At 38.7% G+C, this 12378-nt stretch overlaps 1 protein-coding gene across 1 annotated transcript; it reads right to left on the reverse strand.

Annotated features, from left to right (window-relative positions):
• Positions 1 to 406: 406 nt before the first annotated feature.
• On the reverse strand, positions 407 to 2309 carry LOC149167349 (cationic peroxidase 2-like). The gene is made up of 5 exons (XM_089430451.1): positions 2227 to 2309; positions 1676 to 1844; positions 1413 to 1592; positions 1095 to 1257; positions 407 to 1001 (listed from the first exon to the last, which is right to left on the reverse strand). Exons 1-5 carry the CDS (start codon positions 2307 to 2309, stop codon positions 586 to 588), a joined length of 1011 nt encoding a protein of 336 aa, XP_089286577.1. The 3' UTR covers positions 407 to 585.
• Between the last annotated feature and the right edge of the window lie 10069 nt (positions 2310 to 12378).

Consider the following 12378-nt stretch of genomic DNA (forward strand, 5'->3'; position numbering starts at 1 on the left):
TCGTTAATCCCGTAATATAAAATTATCCATGGAAATAATAAATAAAATTGAAATATTAAATAGAGCCTTAATAAATTCAAGATTTACATGTATATAATGGTCAATAACTAGCAAATCAAAAGGAAATATACCATGTTATTTGTATTCGTCAAGCATTTCCTGAATGATTTGATGCTAAGAGCTTTATACTTACACTTATTTGGTTAATCTTATAAACAAAAATTATTTACTTCCACGTAAATTGAATAACCATTTGACAGAGAACTATTTATTTGGCTTATAACGGACACTAGACAAACTATTAATACATCATTGGAGGTTGCATCGTTCATTCTGCGTAAACAATCACGGCTGCAGTCTTATAACAGACATTAGACAAATCATGCATACATTATTAGAGGTTGCAGCTTGAGAGATCGGTCACGGCTGCACTCTCATAACAAATAATACTGAAATTATGAATACGTTATTATAAACTGCCGCTTGCAGTCTGCGTGATTGGTCGCGGCTGCAGTCATAGTCGGCCTTATTAATAGAATTAAGCAACTTTCTTGTTAGGATACCTTTCTATATGCTCTTTGATTATTAATTAAATGCGGAGCAGACCTTACGAATCTCGCCATCCGTGCCTGTCTTCACTCCAATGTTGCTCATCTTCACCATAGATTTTGTGAAAGCCAAGTTGAAGCTCGATACACCGAAGGTCCCTCCTGCGTAGTTTTGCACGAAAGGTTTGGTGGAATTGTCCCCCCAAAGCCTCTGATCTGATTCAAGGGCAACGTTCCCTTCTCTCACGTTGTTGAAGAAAGTCGCATCGAATGTCGTGGAGCTTCCCTTGTCCAAATCAACTCTCTTCGATCCGTCACCACCCGAAGGACACTGGGATTGAAGATCACTCAAATATGCCGTATTGATTGTCGGATCCGCGCCCCCTGTCGATGTGAAGTTGTAAAGGCGGTAGCTGAAAAACTGGCAGTCGGTTTTTCCAAGTGTATGCGCCCCTGAATGTAAAAATATAAAACCCACATAAGTTAATTATACTCGCAACAACAATGGCCGCAGCTATGTAGTGTAAGAGCATGCAGAGCTCTCACCAGCAAGGATGACAAGATCTTCAGTTGTGAGGCCTTTGTCTGCAAACTTCTGCTTCAGTACGGTAACGGAATCGGACGGTGTAGGCAAATTAGCGGCGTCGGATGAAGACGATACCAACCCGTCTCTCCTTCCTGTCGGGACAGACCAGCTCGGTCCATTCGTCTGTAATGCCAATAACATTAACACTGTCGTTACCCAAAACTCAAATTAAGATGTAATGTAACCAAAGTTCAAAACATGCAGTTACATATCATGAAGTTTAGACTTTAGAGTGCTGCTATGAATTGAGAAATGCAGTTGGGAAAAGTGATGATTACCAGAACTAATGCATCACGGACAGAAAGTGCGAGAATGTCAGCGCATGAAACAACTCCTGGACATGCAGCTTCTACTTTGGTCTTCACATCTTCGATAACCTCGAATCCTCGCAACCCAAGATTTGTAAGCGCATTTTTCTCTGCAGAGGGACCAGTAATCAATATGGATCCATCACAGCCCTACAATCAAGACACTCCCACTTCATCATACACTTATCAAATCCATTTCCTTTAAATAAAGAAAATCAAATATAAATCCTTACGTTTATGAAGCAGTCATGAAAGAAAAGCCTCAGCAGCCATGGTGCAATGGTTTGGTCAGAACCAAAATGTGATTGAATAGAGGATTTAACTATATATTCAACACCAGGACAACTGTAGAAGTAAAATCCGACTCTAGTTCCCTGCGCTTCTCCAAAGACATGAGCAACGCTGGAGAAAACATAAATAAACATAAATACCCTAATTGCAATAACATTAATATTTGAAGTTTGAACTGGTCTTCATGCTGTGCTTCATTCTCATGGAGTGCAGAAAAATAGAATTAGCAGGAATTCCAGCAATGAGAAGTGAATGCAATGACTACGGAAATTTGCAAACGACTGTTTTATAGCTAAACTGCAATGGTGTAGCTTCCAAAGTCAATGAACAACCTACCAAAACAAACGCATTAACGGGTTGACTGACCGAGCTCTAATCCGATTGTTGGATGTTGGAATATTAATTCCAACTGCCGTGCAGTAGCAGCGAGCCGCAATAGAGGACTTACGAAGGAGTCGACTTATTCACGCCACCGCCATAAGTGTCTTTTCACCGTTTGCCTGTTTGTGTTCCCAAAGCAGGAAGAAGATCAAATCCGGGCTCTGCGTCATAACTGCTCACCAAAAGAGGAAGCATGGCTGAGAAGGAAAGTACCAGCCTCGAGCCAGCCGCAGCATTTATTAGTCTTGGGTTTCCACATAACCGACTCAAGCAGCACAACAGAATGTCAAAAGATCAGATCTGTTCATTATGAGCGGCAGATTGCAACAGAGTCTCTGTCAGCAAGTTGAGGCGGTTGATGGATAAGTTATGACCGCCTCCTGCACTATATATGTGTAGAGCCACAACAGTGTTATTAACTTCGAATGTAGTGCAGCAGCGCTCAAATGTAATTTCTGTGTTTTTTAAGAAAGAATGTGCAGCAACATGAGCTCACATGAATGAAGCCCTTTTTGCACAGCAGTGCAGGGATTGAAAAGTAAGTTAGTAGCTGTAGCAGCAGAGTGATACACAGCAGAGAAGAAGCAGCAGCAGCAGCTGAAGAATCACACAGAGCAGAGGAAAGCACGCAGCAGCGTGAAGAGGAAGAAGAATAATTTCAGAACAGTGAAATGCACAGCAGTGCAGAAATTTGAATGTAATTTGTTTCTATGTTCATCTGTGTGGAACAGAATCATTCCTTAGTGAATTTCTGAAGTAGATGTTCAGCAATAGAAGTTTTGAAATTCCCTCTGTATGAGGAAGACAAATCTGTAACAGTTAGTTTATTTTGATAAATACAAGTTAAATTTTTCCTGTTGCTATTACACCGTCACCGTTGCTGAAACACCTCGTAACTAAAAAATTACTTGACGTCAAAAGTTTACGTTGCTGAAACACGACGATCAGCGTTGCTGAAACACCTGTTTCAGCAACTGAAAAAAAAACTGTGTTGCTGAAACACCGTTTCCAGCAAGCGAATTTTTCTGTTTTTCTGTGTAAAAACAGAGTGCGTTTTTTGTCTGTTTGTTATGGGATTTATCAGAAAATTCCAACATGGTATCAGAGCTAGTCCAGGCTCTTTGAAGTGTCAAAGAAGCTGAAGGAAGATTTCTTGCAGCAGCAACTTCTCCAGCAGTGTGAAGACTCAGCCAAGAAAGAATCCAGGTATTTCTCAGATTAATTTTTCTGTGTTACTGTTGAAGAAACAGTCAGTGATTTTAAAAACACAGTCAGAGATTTTAAAGCCTAGATAAGAATGGCAAGGTCAAAGAAGAAAGCCTCCAGGGCTGTTAAAAATGTGTCTCCCCCCTCTACTAAACTAGAAGGCAACCCATTAGAATACATTCTATTTGAAGTTCCAAAGTTTGATGGAAACTTTGATGTATGGGAAATAAAGATGAGGGCTTTCCTAATGTTTGAAGGGATTGAAGTCTGGGAGTCAGTGATTGATGACAGCAATATGGATAAAGAATCCATGGAGTATGATGCACAAGCAGCAAAGACTATCTTGGATGGTCTCCCTGATTCAGTGAAGAAGAATCTTGGAAAATATTCATCAGCAAAGGATATATGGGACAGACTGCATGACCTTCATGCAAAGGGAGCACTGACCATGACAATGAGTCAAGAAGAACCCATCATAGAAGCTGAGAATGAAAAGCTTGACCTCATCAAGCTTCAAGTAAAAGAAAGGGATGAAGAGTTAGCCAAGCTCAAGAAGGAGCTTGACCAATGCAAGAGGAAACATCATGGAGAAGTCATATCTATGACAAATCAGCTGAATGAAGCAAAGAAGCAGGCAGATGCCTTGACAAGTCAACTTGAACAAAGGCACAAGAGAGTGAACAAGCTTGTGGAAGAGATTGGACAGTACAAGGTAGAGGTCTCCTCCCTTAAGTCCGAACTACAAGAAGCAAGGAAGCAGGCAAAAGGAGCTGAAAAGAAAATGGAGAGCAGTCAAGCAGAAACCTCCAAAATGAAGTCTGATATTATCTCCTTTAAAATAGTAGCAGCTGAAGCTATTCGTAGCAAGGAAGATACTGAGGGACAGCTAGCAAAGAAAAATAATGAATGTGAAAAGTTAGAAGAAGAGATTGTCCTCCTTAGGAAGAAGGTTGAAGGGATGAACAAGATCATGAAGAGCTCTCAAGCCTTGGATGATATGCTCAGCTATCACAGATCTCCATATGATAAATCAGGACTTGGGTATGTAGGTGAACCCTCAAACAAGTATGAGGATGCCTTAAGCAAAGGAGATGTGAAGAAGCCAGAAAGAGAAGGTGATGCTCCCAGTTCCAGCAAAGGCAAGGAGAAAAATGAAGGCAGCAATAGAAGAAATCCTGCTCCAAGCATAAAACCAGCTCCAAGAAGAAATGTAGCTGATGTCAAAGAGGCAAAAGGCAATGGTTATCATCAAAGGATCTCAAGGCAGCAAGGCTTCAGAAGTACATCAAGGAAACCTCCATCTCCCAGGTACCAAAGTTCATTTTTTGGTTATTGTTATGCTTGTTCAAACTTTGGTCATATGGCAAAAGACTGTAGAGCATTTCATGGAGATAGATGTTGTGGTCCCCGACAATCTCCAAGAAATAATTTCACAAGAAGAAATCATGAATTCTTATTCATGAATAAAGTTGAATGCTTCAAGTGTCATAACATTGGGCATATGGCACGTGACTGTAACTTGACATGGGCTCCTATGCAAGCTAGACCCATGCAAAAGAAGAAAGTTACACAAGTATGGAGAAGAAAAGAAATACAGTGTGAAAGCCCCTTAAGCAAAGCAGCTGATCTAAGTTTGTTTTGAGAAAACTTGTCAAAAGAAGACAAGCATACATTAAAGGGGAGCTTGTAATTTTTTATTTGCTGAACTGTATTAACAGTCATTTGTTGATGATGGATGTATTGCAGCACAGCAGTTGCAAATGAAATCTTTGTTAATCCCTCTGAAAGGTAATATGCAGTAGTGATGAAATCAGCAATGTTTTTGCTTTGTTTTTATGCAATATGCACAGAAATGCATAAAGAAGAAAAGGAGGCAGCGCTCAAATGTGAAGTGCAGCAGCGCAATAAGAAGTATGCAAGGCAAGGAAACCCTCACAGCAGTGGGAAGACAGAATACAAAACAGCAGTTTGGAAATTTTTTTATGGAGCACATGCAAAGAAATGCATAAAGAAAAACAGGGACAACAAATTTTTAATGCACATTGGATGTATAAGAATGTGTGTGGCAGCAGAAAGCCAAAGGAATTGCACAGTAGTGCATTGTGTAAAAAAAAAGTGAAGATTAAGATTGTGTGAAGCAAGGGTGCATGAGAAAAGGCAGCAACCTGTGTTATTTTTTTTTGTGGAGAATGAAGTGCCAAGAGTATGGGCACACAGCAGTATGATGAAACAAAAGGCAGCGACAATGCAAATGTGAAAAATGCAGCAGCAAGAAGTTTTGAACAGCAGCAATTGCAAAAGAAATTTTCCTTACAGCAGTAAAGGTAAATGTAATGAATTTGTTGTTCATTGAATTGATATGCAATATATGCAACAGCAGTGAGTGCAAGAAATGTTTACACACAGCAGTGTAAATTTGTAAGTGGGGACAGTGTAATTGTTCCAGAAAAGACAGAGTATTTGTCTTTGAAAAGTGCAGAAGCAGTGCAAGTATAGACACAGCAGTGTGGGATAGACACAGTAAAGAAGATGGCACAACAGTGCAGCAGAGAATATGCAGCAGCATAAAAGAACAATGTAATGAGTTTGCACACACAGCAGTGCAATGATTGTTTGTTTTTGAAACTGCATGTAAAGCAGTGTCTGTTTGTAATCCCTCTGTTAATGAGGAAGGTGCTTTTCAGCACAGTCATTTGGTGAAACCCTCTATGAAAGAGGAAGATGCTTTTCAGCATAGTGTGGTAAATCCCTCTATCAAGAGGATGATGCTTTTCAGCATAGTCACAGGTGAATCCCTCTGTCAAGAGGAAGGTGCTCTTCAGCACATTGTTATGGTGAATCCCTCTGTCATGAGGAAGGTGCTCTTAAGCACAGTTTCAGGTTAATCCCTCTATTAAGAGGAAGACAACTTTGTTGTTTGTGGAACTGCATCAGAAGCAGTTGGTGAATTCCTCTATGAGAGGAAATGTTTGGGTACGACAGAATGCCCAGCAGTTGAAATTAAGGGGGTGTGTTGGAATATTAATTCCAACTGCCGTGCAGTAGCAGCGAGCCGCAATAGAGGACTTACGAAGGAGTCGACTTATTCACGCCACCGCCATAAGTGTCTTTTCACCGTTTGCCTGTTTGTGTTCCCAAAGCAGGAAGAAGATCAAATCTGGGCTCTGCGTCATAACTGCTCACCAAAAGAGGAAGCATGGCTGAGAAGGAAAGTACCAGCCTCGAGCCAGCCGCAGCATTTATTAGTCTTGGGTTTCCACATAACCGACTCAAGCAGCACAACAGAATGTCAAAAGATCAGATATGTTCATTATGAGCGGCAGATTGCAACAGAGTCTCTGTCAGCAAGTTGAGGCGATTGATGGATAAGTTATGACCGCCTCCTGCACTATATATGTGTAGAGCCACAACAGTGTTATTAACTTCGAATGTAGTGCAGCAGCGCTCAAATGTAATTTCTGTGTTTTTTAAGAAAGAATGTGCAGCAACATGAGCTCACATGAATGAAGCCCTTTTTGCACAGCAGTGCAGGGATTGAAAAGTAAGTTAGTAGCTGTAGCAGCAGAGTGATACACAGCAGAGAAGAAGCAGCAGCAGCAGCTGAAGAATCACACAGAGCAGAGGAAAGCACGCAGCAGCGTGAAGAGGAAGAAGAATAATTTCAGAACAGTGAAATGCACAGCAGTGCAGAAATTTGAATGTAATTTGTTTCTATGTTCATCTGTGTGGAACAGAATCATTCCTTAGTGAATTTCTGAAGTAGATGTTCAGCAATAGAAGTTTTGAAATTCCCTCTGTATGAGGAAGACAAATCTGTAATAGTTAGTTTATTTTGATAAATACAAGTTAAATTTTTCCTGTTGCTATTACACCGTCACCGTTGCTGAAACACCTCGTAACTAAAAAATTACTTGACGTCAAAAGTTTACGTTGCTGAAACACGACGATCAGCATTGCTGAAACACCTGTTTCAGCAACTGAAAAAAAAACTGTGTTGCTGAAACACCGTTTCCAGCAAGCGAATTTTTCTGTTTTTCTGTGTAAAAACAGAGTGCGTTTTTTCTCTGTTTGTTATGGGATTTATCAGAAAATTCCAACAGATTCCACGGGGGATAATTGAATGTTCAGTTTATGTGGACATATCATTCAGGGAATTGGCGTTGTTGACCTCGGTTACTAATCCATTCCAGCGGAATTCCTTTATGGACTTCCAGCACGAAGGCAATGTAAAAATAAGATTCGATCCCATAGAATTCTAGCACGTTGCTCCACTCCCACATATCTTATAATCATATAGGTGGGTAAGCCTAGAGAGGCCTAGAGAGGACCATAAAGATGAAGACATTTTCAATAAAATATTATTCAATGATATAGGAATGTGCTAAATTTGCTTTACCGACAACTCTCATAAAGCAAATAGGAATGTCCCAAAATGGAATTAGGCGTTACCAACTCCAAATTTGTGAAGTGAACATGAGCAAATTTGTAAAATGAATGGGGAGTGATTTGACAATATTGCCGAATATTGTTGGACAAGGGTTTGTTCCGTAGATTACTAAGTTCAAAATATTTTGGTACGATAAAAACAGGCGGCGGAAAACCAAGTACTGAATACCGCTATTCTCAACCTACTACGGAAGTATAAAGATCATTCAACGATTTATGTCATCAATAATTGCCATCTCAATTTCAATCAGCATGTCGACTTACCGCGTCTTATCTCACTGGACGCGAAGGTACACGTCTCCAGCGTTGGAGTTAACCTCACTGGACCCTGGTATTGGGCAAGTCGCGACAGTATTGGTTTTGAGGTATAAGTAAGTATCACGACGAGGCCGGACTCCCATTCCTGGCAACCGAGTAGCGGTGTAGGCCGGTGGGAAGGGGACATTATGTCACTCTTGCTGGTTTGAAGCTTCGAGATTCCGGTTGTAGTAGATCCCTAATAAAGAAAATACGATGTTCATTGTATATTTTGCATTTAGGGGTGGTACTACGAAGGTATATTTTGCATTTAATGGTGGTAACACGGTCTTGAGGTATGCATTGGTTCTCCCCCAGCCGCGATCTATCAAAAATCAGATTTATCATACCTTAATGATGAAATCTCTATCAGGTGACTCTTCTTTCTTTCTTTACTTTTTTTTAAGGGTATATCAATTTCTTTTGGGATGTATAGGTTACAAAAAGTTTATATGTGAGGGATTTGATCTTTATATGTGAGGGATTTGATTTTTATTAAGAGTTAGATTAATGGATCTAGATTGGTTTCAAGTAACAATGTCATATTTTTAAATTATCATTATTATATATGTATTTAAGATAAATTTCATATTTGAAATTTACATAATTAAAAATACAAAAAGTAACTAATAATAATGATGTAACAAAGTTTAATCATCAATCAATGTACTATTATATCATATCATTTAAATGTAATATGAGGAAGATATTGAAAAATATATAAATTAGACATATTTATAAAAAAAAAATGATTGAGAGTGTTAGCAAAATATTTAAATAATGTCCTCTCACGAAAAAAAATTACAAATTAAGAAATTAGATCCCTCTGCTCACATCCTTATTTAAAATAGATCTATAATAATAATATCAATAAATTGTAATATGAATAAGTAATTGAGTGAGCATAGCTAGAATAAAAAGAGAGATGTTTCATAATGCTTTTACATAAAGCTAACTAAATATCTCCATTGATATGGTTCTGAATTATCATTCCATGTTCATTGAGAGTAATATAGTCTACGAAGAAATCAAGCTCTGCGCTAATAAGGCAGTAATATGTGAATTCATGTATGGAGTTAATTCACTTTGTTTATTTGAACCCATTTAATCTGTAATAGCTTTTTCACTGGTAGACTCGATATTATTACCTGTTTTCGCGTATAAACCAATTTAACTTTAAGAGACTTTATGACACCGTTAAGCCTCATCTCCGCTTCCAACTGAATTGCAGTGTCTGTTGCTTCTGTATTGTTGTTATTATCATCCACATTATCGATCTTCTCAACCAAGGCTATGAGATCACCCTTCCGCTACTGTCTCTCTTGGCATCTGGTAAAGCCAGTTCACCATTCTAATATTGATATTGCCCTCCAGGTGAATCACAATTTCAGTTTCCTAGGGTTATGATGTTGAAAAACAGGGTGGATGGTCGTTCTCAGAAAGTGGATTTAGGGGGATCTGATCAGCATGTCTTTATTTTTATCAAAGGTAAGGTGTTAGAGATGAGAGTACAATTATTTTAATAGGTTGGAAGAAAAAAGACGAGTACTATATAATATAGGCTTCTTGAAGTTGAGTATTTTAATATTTTTTTTAACTTTTTTGATCACATGGTCTAAATTGAAAGATGCCAATATGCCACATAAATTTCTCTTATTAAAATTGACCACTTTATCATTTTCTTAATTAATTTTTTGATCATCTAAATTGAAAAATGCCAGTATGCCAGTTTTGGAATTCTAAACATAATTAGCAGATTTAGCAGAGGTCACAATATGTTTGGTGATGTTTCTGGCATTTTTACTATTGGTAATCTTTATGTCACCTGGCAACGGGGTGCGTCCAGAAGTAGTGATCGTTTCCTTAACTTAAAAGTTGATGGGTGTGAAGCTGATGATTTTTAAGCGAAATTAGAGGATATTAAATAAATACAAAGTATTTTACCAATGTTATGCAATGTAGAATATATGTTTAGTTTAGGATTGCTTAACTTAATCATCGATTTTGGGAATATATTGTGTTTCAAAAGTTAGACTATATTCTTATACATTACATTTCAAAATATTTTAGAAATATACAGTCCACTTAAATTTATATAATTCTTTTTTCTTTTGATTTAAGATGTATCTTGTTCTTTACCCTTTTATGAACCCCAACCAAAATTATGTACAAAATATAACGGGAAAAAAATCGTTGTTGGGTGCAGGAATGTGTTGGGTATTTTTCGATGGGGAAATACCAAAACCAAGCAAACTTAACACCACAGAGCCAATGCTCTATTTCCTTTGTTCCAGGACCTTTTGCACAGGGAAGCCTTTTAATAAAAATTGACTGAACAGAGTATTACACAGCCATAAAATCATTTCCATTCATTAAAATAAAAACACTGATACACATTCATCCTCTTTCACTCAGAGGGATCTTCCAAAAAACTTGCATTCAGCAAAAACAAAAGCTCTGTCTTTTCTCTCCACCTGAGAGTTCACTGTGCTGGGTTTACTGCTGTAAAACCCCTTCTTTACATTTACTGTGTAAAACTATTTTTACACATACTGCTGTAAAAAATATTTTACACATACTACTTGTAAAACAAACTTTTACATATGTAGCTCCAAAAAAAAGTTATGTGCTTCTGCACATTACAACATCTCACAAAATATTTTCAAATACAATACCAAAGACTTGGCTTTATCTTACGCTGCATTTCTGATTTAAAAATATTGATTTCTTTATACCCTCCTTGCTTCACACTACGCACTGCTGTGCGATGTTCTACACATACCTCACTAAAAAAAAACGTATTCGCTCCACTTCTGCTCTTTTTTATGCACTGCTGAGCGCTCTTTTCTTCGCTCCCCAAGCTCACATATTACAAAATGGTCAGTCCATATTTCAACTCACCGAGCCCCCTTTTTTTTATTTTTACTCATTCCATGAGTTAATAAAATGCAATACAACCACCCACGTTTTTGTTTCATTCATTATATGTTTTTATTTCATTATGGTCAACGCTTCTTTAAAGGATATGACATATATAATGTATGTCCATACCTCCGTATATAAAAAAACATTAAAATTAAAAACTACGTTGACCATTTAATAACCCCCTGCAAATACCATTTAATTTCCTTTTACGGCGGTCAGCGGGAATCCTAACACTCCACGCAAACCTTGAATTGACGTTGGTCGTATGCAGGTGTACAGCTTCATTGATGAACGGCGGAGGACGCGCGAGGAGATCGGACGGCTGGAGTGGATATCGGAAGGCAGTTTGTCACCGAGCTTTAGCTTCCGATGGGTTTCGTTTGCTGATGTCATGCGGGTGACACGCGTCGCCTCCAAATCGCATCGGAGCTCAACATACGGAAACAACTTTTCATGGGAAGGCGGTGCGATGAGCTCTGGGCGGTTTTGTGGTTTTCAATCTGGCGGTTTTGGAGAGCGCAGTACGGCTGCGTTGAAATTACATTTTCAACACTCCCCTTTAATTTCAACTGCTGGGCATTCAATCTTACCCAAGCACTTCCTCACATGGAGGGATTCACTAACTGCTGTTACAAGAATATCTTCCTCACATAGAGGGGTTCACCAATCTTCCTCGCATAGAGGGATTCACCAACTGCTTCTGCTGCAGTTCATAAACAAACAAAGTTGTCTTCCTCTTAATAGAGGGATTCACCTGAAACTGTGCTTAAGAGCACCTTCCTCATGACAGAGGGATTCACCATTACAATGTGCTGAAGAGCACCTTCCTCATGACAGAGGGATTTACCAAACTATGCTAAAGAGCATCTTCCTCTCACGGAGGGATTCACCAATGACTATGCTGAAAAGCATCATCCTCTTGATAGAGGGATTGACCAAATGACTGCTTCAAATGCAGTTCCAAAACAAACAATCATTGCACTGCTGTGTGTGCAAACTCATTACAATGTTCTCTTATGCTGATGCATATTCTCTGCTGCACTGTTGTGCCATCTTCTTTACTGTGTCTACTCCACACTGTTGTGTGTAAACATTTCTTACACTTACTGCTGTTGCATATATTGCATTTCAACTCAATGAACAACAAATTCATTACATTTACCTTTACTGTTGTAAGGAAAATTTCTTTTGCATGTGCTGCTGTCCATTACATCTCATTTCGTCAACAAAACTTTAATGCTGCTGCATCTTTCTTGTTTGCATTGTTGTGTGCTTCTCCTTCTTGCCATCATGCTGCTGTCCATAACTTCTTGCTGCTGCATTTTTCATATTCACTGCTGTCCATACCCATAACCATAGACTGTCATCACTGGGTTTTTATTTGCTGCTG

The sequence above is a fragment of the Pinus tabuliformis genome, chromosome 5_1, assembly GCF_031772625.1.
Source record: "Pinus tabuliformis cultivar Carrire ecotype Pingquan chromosome 5_1, CPIR1, whole genome shotgun sequence".
Taxonomy (NCBI): domain Eukaryota; kingdom Viridiplantae; phylum Streptophyta; class Pinopsida; order Pinales; family Pinaceae; genus Pinus; species Pinus tabuliformis.

What these genes read in the sequence shown, in the direction of transcription:
- LOC149167349 (XM_089430451.1), bottom strand. Translation starts at nt 2,309, where the DNA reads ATGCTTCCTCTTTTGGTGAGCAGTTATGACGCAGAGCCCGGATTTGAT. An exon ending in GGAACACAAACAGGCAAACG is followed by an intron (nt 1,845 to 2,226) that starts GTGAAAAGACAC and finishes TGTTTTCTCCAG; the next exon opens with CGTTGCTCATGTCTTTGGAG. An exon ending in TCCGTGATGCATTAGTTCTG is followed by an intron (nt 1,258 to 1,412) that starts GTAATCATCACT and finishes TTGGCATTACAG; the next exon opens with ACGAATGGACCGAGCTGGTC.